Raw genomic sequence first — 19,537 nt, 5'->3', positions numbered from 1 at the left:
TGCCAGCTACTAGAGTCTAATCCAGGCATCCCCAAACTCGGCCCGCTAGACGTTTTTGGAACTACAATTCCCATCATCTCATCCCTGACCACTGGTCCTGTTAGCTAGGAATGATGTGAGTTCTAGTCCCAAAACATCTGGAGGGCTGAGTTTGGGGATGCCTAGTCTAATCTGTTGCTCCACCCACCACTGGCAGCTATTTCCAGAAGGTTACCCAGTCCTGAGGCTGAAAAAGGGTTCCCAATCCCTGCTCTGTAGGGTGATAAATAAGGGGCTGCTGGTTCTGGGGTGAGTGGGATGAAATGGCTGACTCCTGCCTGCTTCTACTCACCTCCCTCCCCAAGTTCCATCCCTTTTTGATGCACACTCTCCCTCTCCTCTCTCTCTCCTCTGCTTACAGATCAAGGACCAAGAGTCGGAGGCCCAGTATTGCAAACTGGTCCGGCAGCTTCTAGACGACCACAAGGACGTGGTGACGTTGCTGGCTGAGGGTTTACGGGAATGTCGGAAGCACATACAGGTACCGCTTTCCTGGTCCATTTGGGTAGCTTGGGTCGGATGTCTGCCGCTCAAGATCCCCACAACATGCTTGGGAGGAAGAAAGACTTGGACAAGTAGGGTTGGTAGGTTTGGGCAGGGCAACACTTCTGGGAAGAGGGTGGGTTTTGAAGAGGAGAGTGCAGACTCCTGAGATGTTTATTCAGGCCTGCTATAGATCCTCAGCCCAATCTGGTCATTGTCACTTCAGTACCTTCCAGGGTGGATAAAAATCAATGATTTTTTTAAAATCAAGATCAGGATTTTTTTTTAAATCAGGTTTTTATTGTTTAAATTGGATTTTTAAAATAAAATGCTTTTGGAGGAAAAATCTTTCTAAAGATAGTTTTCTGTTTAAGTTACATTATAGTCCAAAGGGTATTCATCAGTAAATAAGGATTTGTTTTAAGTTTTTCATGTGTGCTAAAACTCAGTCTAAGGTGTGTGTGTTTTTAAAAAAAACCTGTTTAACCACATCAGTTAACAAACATGGATACATATGCTATAATGTTATTGTTTTAGTTAAATAAATTGTTAAGGAAATGATTATTTTTCTCCTTGCAACAAAGTACAGCAGAAAAGTTGTCCAAATATAAACAGTTAATTCATTAAACCTCACAATAATTTCATAATTATCTGTCTATGTATTTCTAGTAGTATAACCAAATCAGTATTTTTTTGTATAACACTGAAAACGACTCTGAAAATTTATTGTTCCAAAAGTGAAACCTTCATCTGGTTGTAAATATTAAGATTATACCAGCAAGAATGAGTCTTTCTTTAAAAAAAAAAAAAATTAAATCAAGTCTTACTGACTAGTGATTTAAATCATGATTTAAATTGATTTAATTTAAATCAAATCCACCCTGGCCCCTTCAGTGTCATCCTTCGAACTGCAGTTGATTTGCACTAAGCAGAGGATGTGGTAAGAGGTTAGTCTGTCTTCACATGTCACACACCCACACCCACACACCTGTGCGTCTTCACGTGTCCCCTTCCCTCAGACTTTTTCCTGGACAGGTTTTAAACAGTGGTGTCCAAACTTTTTTCAAAGAGATTTGAAGAACCGTGAGGGCCGACCAAAGTTGTTCACCATTTTTTAGGATTGAAGTTGTTAAGCTTTTTTATGATTTTACCCCAAAGTTGTTTTAGGGTTGAAGTTGTTGAGGGTTTTTTAGGATTTTACCCCAGAAAATAAACTGCCAAAGGAGGACCCCAAAACAGACTTTGGACATGCCTGTACAGTGGTACCTCAGGTTACATATGCTTCAGGTTACATACGCTTCAGGTTACAGACTCTGCTAACCCAGAAATAGTACCTTGGGTTAAGAACTTTGTTTCAGGATGAGAACAGAAATTCGTGTTTCGGCGGCGCGGCAGCAGCGGGAGGCCCCATTAGCTAAAGTGGTGCTTCAGGTTAAGAACAGTTTCAGGTTAAGAATGGACCTCCGGAATGAATTAAGTACTTAACCCGAGGTACCACTGTATGGGGCAACCGCTTGTGAGGGCCGCTCTACAGATGGTGAGCTTTTCCTGTTCCTTTCTCAGGATGAGAAGCTGATCCGTTCTTTCCTGGACAAGACCCTCACCTCTCGCCTGGGCATCCGGATGTTGGCCATTCATCATCTTTCCTTGCATGAAGACAAGGTACAACTTTTCTTCTTACTTGAATGGGACATAGATTTCGTGACCAGAGAGGGAGAGACCCAGAATTGATACTTAACATTTGGTGTCCTCTGCATTTTTCGTGGATGTGAATGTAGGCAGCTGCCTTATAGCAACCCATATATAACACTGCCTCATCTAAAGCTGTTTTTGATCCTATAACCCACAACAGCTCTACGGGGCCTTGGGTAAGAGATTTCCCCCCTGGCCCTGTTTTCTAAGACATCTTTTGAGTAACTAGAGATGGCACAGATTGGACTGGAGGCTTTCTGCTTTCAAAACGTGAAGGAAAATCATTAAGTGGTCTGCCCTCGTCTGTTTTCCAGTGGTCCATGCAGGAAAAGTTTAGAAACCGTTATTCTAGGTCTTGATCCTACATTGAAATGTCATCCTCTCCTTCTCTCATCTTCCTGCAGCCAGACTTCGTTGGGATCATCTGCACTCGCTTGTCTCCAAAGAAAATAATTGAGAAATGGGTAGATTTTGCCAGGTACTCAGTTCTGTTGATTATTTCAAATCATCCTGTTATCATACTGGCTATGTGTGTGCAGCAGTCTATGGCTCCCTCTCATGGCCATTTTCTGTGGCTCCATCTTCCTCATTCTGCTGCATTTCTTTCTGACAGTTTAACTTTCTTTCCATTGCTTTTTTTTAAATGAAAGCCAATTAATTGTGGCAATAATGCAATGTAATAATCTTTTTAAAAAATTAATACGGGTTTTCTGTTTTTAATATGATTTTTTATTAAATTCTCTGTTTTACAATTTCAGATAAACATTTTACATACTTAAGATATCAATGACTTCCCTTCTTCTTTTTCCATGGTTCATTTTGCATATCTTATATCCCTGCATATTTTACAAAAACTATACCAATTGGTTTTCCATAATTGCATCCATCAAAACTTATTTACGCTGTCGAATTTATCTTAATGCTGCCAGCGTTTTCAGCTGTACACAATTATTTTCCATATATTTAATATAAGTTTTCCAACCTTCTTTAAATGTATGTTCTTCTTCTTCTATATGTTAAGCCTGCAAGCTGCGCATATTCTGTCAACTTAAGTTGCCAATCTTCTTTAGTTGGGACCTCGCTCATTTTCCATTTTTGGACTAACAAAACATGGGCTGCTGTTGTTGCATACATAAGTAACCTTATTTTTTAATATTGGTTTTAAAAGTCACTTGAAACGTAAAATATGTAAATGAAATACAAATAGTCAGCTGTTAGGATTGCTAGGCAGGAAGCTTTGCTGTAGTTGCAAGAAAAAGTGGTAAAGCTCAGCATCCCACGTCAGTTGCCCTGATCCCGAAGGCCTTGTGCCTTTCCCCTCCTCCGTAATAATCTGGATTTAAGATGGGACTCACTGGGATGGAGGCCAAACAGATACAGTAAGAGAGCTGGGCCCTAGAAGCTCCCCAGGGTCATTTGTGAGTGCCAAGTTAGGCTCACATAGAGCATAGCCCTAAAGGTTTATGCCCCAACCTTCTTGAGTATTGAGATCTGCAGAGGGGGCCCCTCAGCAGTTCTGCCACCCTCAAAAGTTCTTGGGTGGGAGGGGGCTATGGCCCAGGGGGGAGGGTTTTGGGGGTACAACTCTCTCTCCACGGAGTTGTGTCTCCAGCATCTTCATTGTACAGCATTTGCCACATGACAAAGAGGCACATCTTAACCCTGGTGTTTGAAACTGAGGGTATTATTGTTTCTTAGGACACACCTTTTTGACCTAAATTGTAATGCTCGGATCCATTTGGGAACAGTTCACTTGTTTTTATAACTGTAATGGGTTTGTCCTTTATATAACTCTATATTGTATTGTTGTGACCTTCTGGGGAGGGACAGGTAGGAAATCCCATTAAATCAGCCTTCCTCAACCTGTGGGTCCCCAGATGTTGTTGGACTACAACTCCCATCACCCCTAGCTAGCAAGGCCAGAGCTCAGGGATGATGCGAGTTGTAGTCCAACATCATCTGGGGACCCACAGGTTGAGATTAAATAAACGCATGTAGGGCACAGGAATGGGGGTGGAGACTGTGTTTGGTGCCTGCAGCTCCACTCAGATACAGCTTGCTCCCAGGGAAGCCACCAGCAGTGGAGCCTGCACTTAATCCTGTTTCCGTATTTCCTCGCAGGCGTTTGTGTGAGCACAAGTACGGGAACGCGCCTCGGGTGCGGATCAATGGCCACGTGGCTGCCCGCTTCCCTTTCATCCCGATGCCTCTTGACTACATCCTTCCAGAGCTGCTCAAGAATGCCATGAGGTGCGCTATTTATCCTGCTCTTTGTAGCCCAGGATGAGACGCAGGCTAGAATCTGCAAGGGAAATGGCTTTTGGGGCCTTCCACTGCCCTGAGATCTTTTGATAAGGTGGCATGTAAATGCCTATATGAATAATGAAATATAAAAGCCTATAGCACTGATTCACTCCCTTTTTTATAGGGCCAATCTGGTGCAAAGCCCTTCCTATCTCAAAAGTTGCTTATTCCGTTTTGAAAGGAATAGATCAACCTTACTCTAGCTTGGTGTTCTCCAGATGATGTTGGACTACAGCTCCCATCAGTCCTGGCTGGTGAGTCAGGGATGATGGGAGCTGTGTAGCCTGAAGGGCACTGGGTTGGGTTGGAATACATAAACCCAGAGGGGCGAAACTATTGGCTTCAACCTTTGGTCCCTGGATGTTGTTGGACTACAACTCCCATCATCCCTGACCCAAAGTTGACAAACGCTGGCTTTAAAAAGTGACCATTTAGTGGGGTGGGAGAGCTGGAAACAATACCAAGATATTTCACATCTGGCAGCCCTTTGGTTTCAGATAGTACATTATCTACTTGCACTTTGACGTGCTTTTGAACTGCTAGGTTGGCAGGAGCAGGGACCAAGCAACGGGAGCTCACCCCATCGCAGGGATTCAAACCGCCAACCTTCTGGTCGGCAAGCCCTTGGCTCTGTGGTTTAACCCACAGCGTAGAAGAGTCTAAAAAGCCCAGGACACAATTTTTCACAGCCCTCTAGCAGCTAGGTGGCTCTTTTACCAGAAGTAATGTACAGCAGTACTTTGGGTTAAGAACTTAATTTGTTATGGAGGTTCATTCTTAACCTGAAACTGTTCTTAACCTGAGATACCACTTTAGCTAATGGGGCCTCCCGCTGCCGCATGATTTCTGTTCTCATCCTGAAGCAAAGTTTTTAACCCGAGGTACTATTTCTGGGTTAGTGGAGTCTGTAACCTGAAGTGTCTGTAACCCGAGGAACCACTGTATTTAGCATTAATTCTGGAAGCATACACTCAGTTCTGACCAAAGTCTCCTGACTCTTAACTGGGTGAAGGAATTTGCAGAGAGGAGAGGGGCTTGTGGCCAGTGGCTGCAGAAGTTAAGGAAGGCAGGATTTGGTGTGCTGAATCATAGAATCATAGAATCATAGAGTTGGAAGAGACCACAAGGGTCATCGAGTCCAACCCCCTGCCAAGCAGGAAACACCATCAGAGCACTCCTGACATATGGTTGTCAAGCCTCTGCTTAAAGACCTCCAAAGAAGGAGACTCCACCACACTCCTTGGCAGCAAATTCCACTGTCGAACAGCTCTTACTGTCAGGAAGTTCTTCCTAATGTTTAGGTGGAATCTTCTTTCTTGTAGTTTGAATCCATTGCTCCGTGTCCACTTCTCTGGAGCAGCAGAAAACAACCTTTCTCCCTCCTCTATGTGACATCCTTTTATATATTTGAACATGGCTATCATATCACCCCTTAACCTCCTCTTCTCCAGGCTAAACATGCCCAGCTCCCTTAGCCGTTCCTCATAAGGCATCGTTTCCAGGCCTTTGACCATTTTGGTTGCCCTCCTCTGGACACGTTCCAGTTTGTCACTGATTGGAAGTACTCTACCAAATCTTTGGCAACAAGGATAGGTTTGCAAGATTTTGTGAATGGAGGAGAGCTTCATCCCAAGTGGGAAAGGGTGTAGGGGTCCTGCTTAGATAGGACGCAGACTTACTCCCTTGCCATTCCCTTCCTTTCAGAGCCACGATGGAGTCTCACTTGGATACCCCTTATAATGTGCCAGACATCATCATCACCATTGCCAACAATGACATTGACCTGATCATACGGTACGGTTTGCTAGGGAAGCCTCTTCAGTTTCTCCCCTTTCCTAGAGGTTTTAGGCCACCATCCATTTCCGCCATCTTGGTGGGAACTTGGCAACAGCGGCCAAATACCAGGGGCCCTTGAAAATCTGGGGGGGGGGGTCCTGCCGTTGAGGCGGACAGCTTGAGATGATCTTCATCTTGGTGGGGAGGGACGGGTGTTGGCAGGTGAAAAGGGACTAAAGGATCTTGAGAACCGTAATGCGTGGCTCCTTAACGCCACGCTCCTCTTTCTCCCGGCAGGATTTCAGACCGAGGTGCCGGAATTCCTCATGACCACGTTGAGAAGGTGACAGATTACCACTTCACCACAGCAGAAGCGAGCGCCCAGGACCCCCGCATGAACACCCTCTTTGGGAACATGGTGGAAATGGGGAACAGCGCCCAGTCGGGACCCATGCATGGGTAAGAACAAAGGGGGGGGCAGAAGGGGAAAATGGGATTTCCAGCAGCTGCTGCCCGAAGGGTGTTTTCTTAGGGGGGAAAGAATGATACATACCTGGGAAGAAAACTCCAGTCAATCTGCAGACATTATGAGTACTAAAAATAGAAACGGAAGGAGTACCTAAAGCACTTTGTACTTGCTGCTTCGGGTTCCTTTGAACCCGAACAGAAATGTAGTAAATAGATAAATACTTGTGGCACTAATTGGACCAGGTTTTCTTTCAAACTCCTTTCCACCTTGGGGGCTGGAGAACCTGGGGGCTTCCAAGGTGATACTGGGCTCCAACTCACATCAGGCATGATGAAGCATGGCCAATAGAAAAGGATAGTGGGATTTGTAGTCTAGGAATAGCTGGGAGGCCATGGGTTCCCCATCGTTGACCTAGAAGCTTGCCATTTGAAGGAGGGGGAAAGGGAACGATAATGAGATTCTCAAAATGCAAAATTTAGTGTTTTTTACACACAGTGCAGCAGCAGATCACACAGAGCCCTGGCAAAAAAGATGTATTATTAAAGACGGAATTGTACAGATTCAGAAGTTCAATTGTCACAAGATAATCTGGCCTTTTTGTAGCTTTCCTCAAGCAGCAGCTCTCCCTGAAATGTCCCCCCTTCCAAAAAACCATGGAATGAAATCTATGTGGACGAAGACTTAACTACCATATAAATGTGTTGCAGAGTCCAACCATACCTCGGGTTGAAGTAGCTTCGGGTTGAGCTCCACGGCAAACCGGAAGTAACGGAACGCGTTACTTCCGGGTTTCGCCGCATGCGCAGACGCTCAAAATGACGTCGCACGCATGCGCAGAAGTGGCAAATTGCAACTCGCGCATAATGCAGGTTGAGTTCTGCTCTGGATGCGAACGGGGCTCCAGAACGGATCCCTTTCGCATCCAGAGGTACCACTGTATTCCTTCCAGACCCCCTCCAGTCAACTGGACCTTGTTCTCCCTGTGAAATTGGCTATGGAACTAAGGACTCCTCTGTCTGTCCGTCCTGTCTCTCTCTAGGTTTGGATTTGGACTACCGACGTCCCGTGCTTATGCCGAGTATCTGGGTGGCTCCCTGACCCTCCAGTCTATGCAGGGGATTGGCACCGATGTGTACCTGCGCCTCAAGCACATTGATGGCAAAGAGGAGAGCTTCCGCATCTAAAGATCCCCTCTCTCTCGTGTGGGCTGAACCTTCCTTGGCTGCAGGAGGAAGTTTCAGCACATGACACCAAACCTAATTTCCCATGATCTGCTTGTTCTCCTATGGATTCCTACGAATGTGCTATGCTATCCTACTGAAGCTGAGAAAATAGTTGACGTAGTTTCCTTCTTCCTGTACAATTGCTGATGGGATGTCATCCACTTACTGCTGGTTCTGCCAGTCCTTTTGGGATGGGTGGGCGTGCTCTGTGGTTAACCACAGATCTCTCGAATCCAGATCTACTGGGACAGCCTGTGGACATCGTTCATCCTCTCCCCTTTGAGAACTTCTAAAGCCGCTATACAACTGTTGTACACAGCCACCTCATCCAGGCTCTTGTGCGGCCTAATTTTTCTCTCTTTCTTTTCGTGGATACAAAGATTGGGTGAGCCGGAAGCTTTTACTGTCGCATGTACTGATTCTCGTTTGGCCCTCTCGGGCCGTTCTCGAACTCACAGGAAAGACTTTCCTTGCAGCGCCCGGCACCAAAAGAAAATCCCCCTTCCTTCTGCTGGGGGAGGAGTTTCTATTGCACACTCTTTGGGGGAACCAAAAGCAAGACAGTGGTCTTCCGCCAGGGAAGGATTTCTCCGTTGCACAAGCACCAAAAACACCCCCCTCACCTTGAGAGGAAAAGACTTTCACCACACCAAGTTGGCACCTTTGCCACAAATGGTGTGGGATTCCAGAACGTTCTTCCCCTTCGCTGCACAATGATGTATTATTTCCGTCCTCCCTGTCTCCACTCAATCTTTCCGTTACCATCAACTTTTTTTAAAAAAAGGAAAAAAAATCAGGCATCAGGATGAAGGGTTTCCCTCTGCCCTCATCACTGTTTTAGAGGGATTTTTATTTTATTTTTTGCTGTGATACTCCAATAAAAAAGTGCAAATTCCCAAGTCTAGCGAACACTCTGTAATCTCCATGGTCTAGCCTGTTTGCCTTGTTAATAAAGTAGGACTGAATATCCATCAAATCTTGTATTTAACAGTGGTGGGAGAAATAACGCTGCAGACAGAGGATACGAAGGCAACGTATTCCTTTGAATAAACAAGACCAGGGATAGCCAACTACTTCCAGGACGTAGAAAAGCAGAATACTTTGTTTCATAGCTGGAAGAGAGGAAGTTAAACTTCTGTGCATGGGCAAAGGCAGGATTTTTTTTGGAGGGGAGAACCTCAAGTTATCCATGTATTTTTATTGATTTAGGGGGGACATCTGCCCCCCCCCCAGCTACACCCATGCCTCTGTGTCTTTTTTCCAGCCCAGTCCAAGCTGAGAGCCTATTCTGCTCCACTAACTGATGACATCCCAGCTGGGGAGGGAGGGAGGGCTGTCTACTCAGTTCAACCTTCTGGAAGCATCTTTAGTCAAGCAAAGAGATATTTAACAGACTTGGCTGCGGCTATTAACAACGTGGCTGGTACAGCCACTTTTAGCAGTGTTTCCCCTATAGGATCCCTTATTGCGGATCTAAAACTAGGAGCTTGGAGGGAATTCCAAAGATGACATCTAGAATGTGTGTGTGTGTGTGTGTGTGTGTGTGTGTGTGTGTGTGTGTACACACAGACACGTGTACACACCCTTCTTTAAGAATACCATTTATTAACCATATCAATGATCAAATTGTTTGAAAATAGACTGTGGGAAATAAGCTGGGGCCTCAGCCCTGGGGAAGAAAAGGTACTGTATGTCATTGCTGGGATATAGTTCAACAGGCATGTGGTCACAGGTGGATGATTGCAGACTGCCTCCCCATTAATCGATTCTCTGCAAGCACACTTTGGAGATGAGTAAAAAGATGGCTGTCCATGCTTATCCTCCTTTTGCTGCTGCCTAGGAAGAGTTGCGGGTGGCGCTGTGGGTTAAACCACAGAGCCTAGGACTTGCCAATCAGAAGGTCGGCAGTTTGAATCCCTGCGACGGGGTGAGCTCCCATCATTCGGTCCCTGCTCCTGCCAACCTAACAGTTTGAAAGCACGACAAAGTGCAAGTAGATAAATAGGTACCGCTCCGGCGGGAAGATAAAGCGTGTTTCTGTGCACTGCTCTGGTTCACCAGAAGCAGCTTAGTCATGCTGGCCACATGACCCGGAAGCTGTACGCCTGCTCCCTCGGCCAATAAAGCGAGATGAGCGCCGCAACCCCAGAGACGGCCACGACTGGACCTAACGGTCAGGGGTCCCTTTACCTTTAGGAAGAATTAATCCTCTGCTGGCTATATATTGTTATGACTTTTGGGGGGTGGTAGGCTAAATGCCTGCCCCTTCTAATTCCTGGATGCAGCATGGATGCAAAGGCTGGAATAGCCAGTCAGCCTGGCAATGGCCCACAGCAGGAGTCCTTAAGGCAGAATTTTCCAAACTCCTGTGACATGTTAGTGTGTCATGTGTCCATGCGCTCCTCCCGGGGCTCGAAAGGGGTTAGCTGAACCTCTGGTTTGCTAGTAAAAACTGAATTAGTGGGTCACCAACATGAAACGTTTGGAAAGCTCTGCCTGAAGGGAACTTGCCAGCCTCCCTCCCTGGATAGGTGGAAAGACGAAAGGTCAGAGTTGAGTGATGTGAACCAGAAGCTGGAATAAAAAGCTGCAGGCTAGAAAGACAGAGAGAACACCAATACTTTTATTTTTTGTTTGGATCCAAGGCTGCAGCTGTGATAGAAACAAGACCTTTTTTGGGTGTTAATGCTGTGAACCCCTCCATCACAGGCTCAGGTTATATATGTGTGCATAAACAAACCATATATCCTAAAGACAGCACAGTGTCATCTGTGCCTCATCCCCAAAACATGAACCCTGGCCCAGAACCCCTGGAATCTTGCACCGCTCGGAGATTGAGGCGGCATGCAACAATATCTTCCCGCTGCTGCTTGCTCAACCTGGGAGGTGAGCTCTTGATTGCCATGCTGACTCCAATGTTACTGCTGCTGATATCTGTGTGGAGCTGGCCTCAGGAAACTGGGCTTGCAAGTCCCATCCGTGCAGCGGTAGCTATGTCCAAACTAAACATTTTGCAGGTCCTCAAATTTGGGAGAAGGGTTGGCTCCTCCAATTTTAATGGTGTGGCTTGTATTCGGGCCAATATGGTACATTCACAGAGAAACATTAGCTTCCTCTTTCCCTACTCGGTCCCTGCTCCTGCCAACCTAGCAGTTCGAAAGTACGTCAAAGTGCAAGTATATAAATAGGTACCACTCCAGCGGGAAGGTAAATGGTGTTTCCGTGCGCTGCTCTGGTTCTCCAGAAGCAGCTTAGTCATGCTGGCCACTTGACCCGGAAGCTGTACGCCGGCTCCCTTGGCCAATAAAGCGAGATGAGCACCGCAACCCCAGAGTCGGTCACGACTGGACCTAATGGTCAGGGGTCCCTTTACCTTTATTGCTTTTAGAGAGTTCCTCAACCCAGTCTCTCTGCATCATGGAGATGCAGCCATTGCAGTCATACACTAAACAAAATGGAGAGTGTAGTAAGATGTGATAATAACTATGTGACCAAAGTTGACTAATCATTACACATGCTCAAGCTATGTTTTGTCATCTGCATACTATCCCCTGCTTTTTCCTGTAGGACTAATTGCAGTCGTTAACAGTCATCAGCAGGTTTACCATACCCACTGAGTCAATCACCCATCACCTACTACCCTTCTGAGAAATACCCCACCCCACCCTCCCACTGAAGGGTCTGAAGCAGAAGGGTCTGGTGACTTCTTCTTCAGTGTATCTGAAGAAGTGTGCATGCAGACCAAAGCTTATACCCAGAACAAACTTAGTTGGTCTCTAGGGACATGGGTGGTGCTGTGGGTTAAACCACAGAGCCTACGGCTTGCCAGTCAGAAGGTCGGCGGTTCGAATCCCCGCAACAGGGTGAGCTCCTGTTATTCAGTCCCAGCTCCTGCCAACCTAGCACTTCGAAAGCACGCAGTGCAAGTACATAGGTACCGCTCCGGCGGGAAGGTAAATGGCGTTTCCGTGCGCTGCTCTGGTTCACCAGAAGCAGCTTAGTTATGCTGGCCACATGACCTGGAAGCTGTACGCCGGCTCCCAAGGCCAGGTAAAGCAAGATGAGCACCGCAACCCCAGAGTCCACGACTGGACCTAATGGTCAGGGGTCGCTTTACCTTTAACTGGACTTTTTAATTTTTTTATTTTAATCACATGAGAGTTACTGGGGAGCATTCTAGAATTAAACACATGGTAAAGCATTTAGGCGTTTGCAATTTTTGTAAATTAAATCATTAAATGGGTTTCCTCTGGAGCTGGGAAGCATCCAGATGAATCCCAAATCTCCTGCTTGCCTACTTCAATCTACCCACCCGCTATCCCAAGCACTGAACGATGGAGGAGATGGGGGAGAAAACACCCCTTGAGTGCGTCCAGAGTTCGGCACACCTCAGAAATCCAATTAAGCAGCTTATCCCAAACGATAATTTAATATGCAGAGCAAAATGGAAATAAAACCCTGTACCAGAACATTGGTCTAATTGTCCATTGCACAAGCTAACACAGCAAAAAGCAGTTGTGGCCTCTGGTGCTGTTGATTTCGGGCAGCAGTTGTAGTCTGAGGGGGGTCAAGAGAGACAAAGAAGGCTGGAAACGGTGGCATTTTAAGCACCGGTGATCCAAGTGGGTTTGATTGACAGGTGGCCATTGTTTATTTGGAGATCCAATGAAGGTCGGTGCATATCGTGCTAAATCCTGGCCAACCTTCATTCAAGGTTCTAATTTGCTCAGAAGGAACCAAGTGGAACCAGTAAGACCACAAAAATGGATTGTGACTGAAACAAATCACTCAGTTTATTGGGCTACAAGTACACTGGTATTATGAAAGATTGTGGAATTTGCAGATAGAAAATAAAACAAGATATAGCAACTTACAGAAGATGAAATTTAAAGCAACTTAAAACAATTGGATATAATGTGTATAAACAACGGTATGAACTAATAAGTAACAATGACAAAGCAATCAGTCAGAGGCAATAGCACAATCTCCTCCCAGCTCCTCCCAGCCCATCTAGTCATAGAAACAGTTAAATGTGTTTCTTTTTTTTCTACCTTCAGTTTCGTTTCTTCTGTTCTCTAGAGGTGGGGTCGTTTACAGGAAAAGCGAAAGCGGAAAGCATAGAAACTTAACTCGCAGGGAACGAACGTAGGCTCTGCGCTTTACATCTCACGTAAGTATATGCATTTAATTTTGATGATTTAGGTTGTCAGCTATAATTTTTACGAACCATATTCCTTAACCTCTGCTTGCAATAAACAGAAAAACATAGGTGGATTTTGTGTATGCTTGTGTGAAAGCAGATTAGCCGTCTTTCACGGCTAATAATTCAGAGGTACAAAGTCAGCTCTCAGATAAAAGCCAATTCGAAAGCTAAAACAAGTAGCAATTGCAAAAATACAAGTTACCGGTAGAATTAAATACTCTGATAAACAAGAAGCCTTGCTCCTCGAGATGCAAGAAAATCAATGAAATTTTGGAGGAAGGAAGGGGGTGTAAATTTAACAAACATATATCAGTGCTATCCTAAATTAGCACAACAAACTTGAGAACACGAATATTTAATGTTCATCAGAGCATTGTGTTTTGGTGCTCCCAAGTTTTTGTACAACAGTTATGTGTACATAATAATAATAATAATTTATTATTTATAGCCCGCCCATCTGGCTGGGTTTTCCCAGTCACTCTGGGCAGCTTTCAACAGAATATTAAAATAAAAGTCTATTAAACATTAAAAGCTTCCCTAAACATATACATTTTCAATAGCTTTTTATTGTCAACCCCCCCCCTTGTCAAATTAAGGTTGGATTCATTTTTGCACTGTAGTTGGGCTTCCTTTGAACTTTGAACAGTTTTATGGAAAACTTTAGATTTTCTGCTCTTTTAAAAGCAATCTTAAAGCTGTACATAAACTTTATATTCTGAATTATTTTTAAAATAATTTATTATATTTCAGGATTGGCATATTATTTTGAATATATTATAAATAATGGCGATTGCCCCCCCCGCCCCCCCAAGAAAGCTTGCACACAATCTCTAAGCCTTGAATAACTGCCTAACAGGCAGATACCAACACATGCAGCTTCTCAATGCTGCGCTGGAAGAGCAGAACCTGTTGAATTTCTACCCATGACTTAGCTTCTAAAGGCACAGAACCCCCACCAGAAAGGAAGGTGGTAATGTTAATCTAATCACCCTATTTGTAGCCTTTGTTGCAGCTAATCTATACTGCTAGACAGTAACAACAGGCAAGCCATTCATTTTTGAGGATATCCACTTAATCTTTTGAAAGTGAATGCTCACTCAGTCAGATTTCTTATATCCTGCTAGTGGCAGGCCCCATCTTGAATAAATAAATGCTCAGGATGGGGAAATAGTTCAGTTAGCATTTCCTGGATCAGAAGAAGAAGAAAAGTCTTTATTTCCCTCAGCCACTAGCCATAGCAATGAAATAAAATGTACTGAAGATAGAGGTTTAAACGTTAACTATCGAAAATACATTTTGGAGGTTTACATCAGTAATAATAATAATTATAATAATAATTTTTATTTATACCCCGCCCTCCCCAGCCAAGGCCGGGCTCAGGGCAGCTAACAAGCAATAATAATAGCAAGTTGAATGAATACAACTTAAAAACAAGATTAAAGTACAACAATTAAAATATTGAAACATTAAAATATTAAAATGCAGCCTCATCACAGGAGGAGAAAGAAAAAAGAAAGAGGGGGAGGAAATCAAATTGGCTCCAAGCCAAAGGCCAGGCGGAACAACTCTGTCTTACAGGCCCTACGGAAAGAAATCAGATCCTGCAGGGCCCTGGTCTTATGAGGCAGAGCGTTTCACCAGGCCGGAGCCAATGTTGAAAAGGCCCTGGCTCTGGTTGAATCTAATCTAACTTCCTTAGGGCCCAGGACCTCCAGGATGTTGCTATTTATGGACCTTGAGGCTCTCCGTGGGGCATACTGGGAGAGGCGGTCCCGTAGGTACGAGGGTCCTAGGCCGTGAAGGGCTTTAAAGGTCAAAAGCAGCACCTTAAATCTGACCCTGTACTCCACCAGGAGCCAGTGCAGCTGGAAAAGCACTGGGTGAATATGCTCCCATGGCAGAGACCCCGTGAGGAGCCTCTCTGCAGCATTTTGCACCCGCTGGAGTTTCTGGGACAGCTTCAAGGGCAGCCCCACATAGAGCGAATTACAGTAGTCAAGCCTGGAGGTGACCATCGCATGGATCACTGTAATCTAATAATAGAGCTTATTCTAATTGCCCCCGCTAAAAACATTGCAGTTTTCGCTGTCACCTGATCATCTTGATCTGCTCAAGGAAGGACACAGTAGCAATGGTTGAGTGGCCCAGCATAGAGAATAATAGAGGGGTAATAATAACCTCAAATCTTTATAAAGAGTGCAGGCCAGAAGCACATGAGTCACTGACTCAATACTGCCATCTCCCCAGGCACATAACCATTTTTCCAGTGGAATTGTTTGAAATCGACCCTCTGGTACAGCCGAAGGCAGCGTAGTCAGTCTTGCGAAAGTGAAAGCACGTCTGTATTTTGGAATTGTTAAATTTTGCAAATGGGTGTCAAAATGACTAGGTGGAAAATAATCATACCATGGACAAAAATTGTGGCCAGATGATTCTGTCGCTCGATATCATACAGGTGCTTTCTCTGTTGAATTACAGGTTTGGTGTCGGACATTTGCTGGATCAATTACTCCAAATCCTTAGAGAGCAATGCTGTTTATACAAAGACAGTGTGTGTTCATTCTTCAACAGTTTTAGGGCTACCTGCCTGGAAGCCATGGCATTTTCTGGGAAAAACCCATCTGAAATTATATGGAGGGCCAGAAGGAAATTAGCAGAAGATCTTCTTCTAATCGACTCAGGGCTGATCTTGGATGTGGCAGATTCCCACCTGCTCCTCACACAGGGGGAGTTGTTCTCCCTGAGTGAAATAAAGGATCCACAAGCATTTGTGGAATGCCTGATCGAGTTAGTGCTGGGAAAAAGAGAATCAACTCAGGAACTGTTCTTGGACTGCCTGGAAAACCTGAGGCAAGCCTTCCCAAGCCTTCAGCCTATTTCTGAATATGTAGAAGATGGTGAGTAACACTTTTTGAAACCTGGAGGTGCTTTCTGTTTTTTCCTAAGGGTTAAATTCTCACCTGCAGCAGCACCAGATTCTCTCTCTATGTCTTGAAGTCCTCTTGCGTCTTGAATTTCGTCCAAAGCTGTTAGTGCTGCTTTTGTGACCTTTCGTTTACATGATTATAAGTTTGGGGGACCTCCCTCACACCCTAGAAATTAATAAATGGTAGGATTTTGATTATTTGGGATGTGAAGGGAGAAATACAAGTTGCAGAGGAATTCCTGAACTAATTTATGCAAAACGACCTGGCCAAGCTAGGGCCATTAAGAAACAATACAGGGGGATTGAGGGCCTTTGGCAATGCAAGAAAATTGTCCTTCCTTTCATCCCAGGTTAGGGATTTGGAAGGTTGCCAGGATAACTGTGTGTGGTTTGGCTTGGTTTTCAAGCTCAGTTATGGCAATGAGTTTCTCTGCCAGCTGACCTGTGCTGGGAAAAAGGTAAGGGGAAGGCAAGCCTGATAGTTCTCCAAGATCTCTCAGATGCTTTTGATTTTGCTTCAACACAGGGTAGATTTGATTTAAATCAAATCGATTTAAATTACTAGTCAGTAGGACTTGATTTAAATCTTCTTTTTTTCCAGAAAGACTCATTCTTGCTAGTATAATCTTAATATTTACAACCAGATGAAGGTTTCATTTTTGGAATAATAAATTTTCAGAGTAGTTTTTACAGTTATATCAAAAATTGCTGATTTGGTTATACTATTAGAAATACATGGACAGATAATTACAAAATTATTTTGAGGTTTAATAAGTTAGCTGTTTATATTTGGATAACTTTTCTGCTGTACGTTACTGGAAGGAGAAAACTAATCATTTCCTTAGTAACAATTTTTAAAAATTATTTAACGAAAACAATAACATTATAGCATATGTATCCTTGTTTGTTAACTGATGTGGTTAAACAACTTTTTTAAAAAACAACAACAACTTAGACAGAGTTTTAGCACACATGAAAAACTTAAAACAATCCTTATTTCCTGATGAATAGCCTTTGGACTATAATGCAACTTAAACAGGAAACTATCTTTAGAAAGATTTTTCCTCCAAAAGCATTTTATTTTAAAAATGAAATTTAAATTTAGAAATCTGATTTTTTTAAAAAAAATGTTTTTAAAAAAGCATTGGTTTTTATCTACACTGCTTCAACCGGAGTCATTGGGCATCACTTTCAGTTAATTGTAAAAGGAAGGAAATTGAATTTGTAATGACGAGGTATTAAGCCCCCCCCCCCCCCGGCAAATCTGACCTTTTTCGTTTAGTTATTTATTTATTTTTCAATAAATTTTATTAGTCTTTTCCACACAACAACGCGAAAAATAACAATACACAACACACAAAAACCGACATTCGAAAAACTAAAAGTTATTTGTTTGGGTTTTTTAATCTGATTCTTTCAGATCACTTGAATCTCAGGAATGACCTTCAGGTCTCAGACTCTGTTGAATTCTCAGGGGAAAGAAGTGGATCCAAGAGCATGGATCTGGCTAGATCTGAAAACCAGGATGCTTCCCAGTCCCAAGAGGGCGTAGGAGAGGTTGAGACTATAGGTTTTCCTGTATCCTCAGAGGCAGGAAGTGGATCTCAGAGCCCAGATGATGCTGTTATGCTTCCAGGAAATGCAAGCAGCACTGAGGACGCAGATGCCAGTCTCCTGCTCTCCAGCAAAGAAAGAGAAGTCAAGACTCCAGATGCCCCAGATGTAGCTGAGAACCCCATTGCTGCTGCCATGTCTACAGAGAACAGAGATAGAGATGAGGATCTAGAGAGCTCTTCATCTCCGTGGATAGGAAGTGGGGCTGAGAGCCAAAGTGCCCCTCCGTCTTCCAGCAAAGGAAGTGGAGCCAGCGATGGGAACTGTGGCAAATCCGAAGGGACAGGAAGTGGGGTGGAAATTCCTGGCATCTCTGCATCAAAGGAAGAAGAAGAGGGAGCCCAACAACTGAATTGCTCCAAGAGAAAAAGGACAAGCGGGTCTCCCACGAGAAGGGAGAGATCCGAGAACTCAAAAGGAGGTTTGTATCCACAATAAAGGGAACTCTGGATGAGATGAGTTGTTGCTCAGTAGGCCAAAGCCCCAGTTGTAATTAATTGAAGACTTGCTATAGCAAAAGTGAATTTTTAAGAAAGTCACTTAAAACAACTGGATATCTAAATCTGACTCCAGTGCAGCATATATTTTGTGCGCAGCTTTTGTTTCCTTGCTGTAAACCACTTTAGTAGTGGTGTTTTGGGTACAGAAATCTGGGGAGTAACAAATATATACTTCTTAGCCAAATATATACTAATTAGAAGCAGAATTATTATATATACAGGGATGTTTAATCTGCAACACGTCTACTGGCTGCAGAATCTTGGCTCTTGATGCAAAAACCTGGTATTAATTTTCTTTTTTCCTTGACATTACTCAGTGAAGACCCTGATTTCTGTGCGTTCATTAAAAAAAAAAAATGTATGCATAGTGCCAATTCTCATTTTCCAGTTTTTATCTAGGCACTTAACAGCTTGTAAGTGCATGAATATAAGGTTGGGGCCAGGGTCCGTGGGCCTGATTCTGACTCCCTCTACACATTCATCTTATCCAGAGATCTAATTGTACAGGGTTACTGAAGATGTTTGTTGGTGCTTTCTTGATTTCTTGGCACAGCCTTCTTCCAAACCTCAGGGGATCTAGCCAGTATGCAGCTTATGAAATCAACATCTGAATTAACCCCAGCTGAAAAGAAATCCTATTCCCAGAAGACAAAAGGGAGTCTGATGGAGGATGTTCCTAATGAAACAACCATCAAAGGGTAATGTCTATACTTAAATTATCATCAAGATTTTGATTTGTAAAAACAACATTATTGGGTGATTTATGGGTCCTCTAGAGCAGTGTTTCCCAACCGGTGTTCCGCGGCACACTAGTGTGCCGCCAGACGTTGCCTGGTGTGCCGTGGGAGGGAGGCGGGCGAGTCGGGCGGCAAGACGCGGGGCGGCGGCGGCGAGCAGCGGCCGCCCAGCGCAGGGCTCTCGCCGTCTGCCTGCCTGGCTGCCTGCCTGACGCGCAAACCCCCGGCGCAGGCGCCCCGCTTGTTGACACGGGAGGGGAGGGGGGAGAGGAAACGCTGCTGGTGTCGCTGCTCCTCGGCGGCGGCTCCTCCTCTCAGCCCGCCCTGCCTATATTTGCACCAATCCCCGCCCACTAAAGCATTCGCGCCTCCCAATGGGAAGCCTTGCCGGGCGGCGGGTGCTGCTGCCTGAGAGTTCTGAAGCCACGCCCACTTTCCCAGAGACTGGCGGTTCTGAGGGATCCAGGGCAGGGCCGGCGCGCGCGCGCTTCTTGCTGCCCGGGCGCTTGCTCTAATCCCGCCTTCCCTGGGAGGGAGGGATGGCGGTGGCCGCGAGCGTCCGGGGTGGGGC

The 19,537-nt window shown here is 44.7% G+C and overlaps 2 protein-coding genes across 6 annotated transcripts in view; both read left to right on the top strand.

Moving 5' to 3' along the window:
- BCKDK (branched chain keto acid dehydrogenase kinase) overlaps positions 1-19,537 on the top strand; it is a 68,649-nt gene that overhangs the window by 15,807 nt on the left and 33,305 nt on the right. For 3 of the 4 annotated variants that reach the window (XM_081165919.1, XM_081165920.1, XM_081165918.1), the window contains exons 7-13: positions 401-520; positions 2,086-2,184; positions 2,619-2,692; positions 4,336-4,464; positions 6,223-6,312; positions 6,592-6,753; positions 7,803-8,885. In XM_081165919.1, coding sequence (XP_081022045.1) covers positions 401-520; positions 2,086-2,184; positions 2,619-2,692; positions 4,336-4,464; positions 6,223-6,312; positions 6,592-6,753; positions 7,803-7,947 — 819 coding nt within the window. In that variant the 3' untranslated portion in view covers positions 7,948-8,885. Of the gene's footprint in view, positions 1-400; positions 521-2,085; positions 2,185-2,618; positions 2,693-4,335; positions 4,465-6,222; positions 6,313-6,591; positions 6,754-7,802; positions 8,886-19,537 lie in introns of those variants that run through there. The other variant, XR_014001217.1, reaches the window with a different exon arrangement.
- Positions 12,806-19,537, top strand: part of LOC308570830 (interferon-induced very large GTPase 1-like) — a 110,504-nt gene continuing 103,772 nt past the window's right edge. The window contains exons 1-4 of one of the 2 annotated variants that reach the window (XM_081165799.1): positions 12,806-13,156; positions 15,668-16,086; positions 17,536-18,150; positions 18,783-18,927. In XM_081165799.1, the coding sequence (XP_081021925.1) occupies positions 15,786-16,086; positions 17,536-18,150; positions 18,783-18,927 (1,061 nt within the window). In that variant the 5' untranslated portion in view covers positions 12,806-13,156; positions 15,668-15,785. The remainder of the gene's footprint in view (positions 13,157-15,667; positions 16,087-17,535; positions 18,151-18,782; positions 18,928-19,537) is intronic. The other variant, XM_081165800.1, reaches the window with a different exon arrangement.

Source organism: Podarcis bocagei, assembly GCF_964188305.1.
Source record: "Podarcis bocagei genome assembly, chromosome: 13".
Classification (NCBI taxonomy): Eukaryota; Metazoa; Chordata; class Lepidosauria; order Squamata; family Lacertidae; genus Podarcis; species Podarcis bocagei.
The sequence above is the reverse complement of the archived record's forward strand: the minus strand, read 5'-3'. Positions and strand labels throughout refer to the sequence as shown.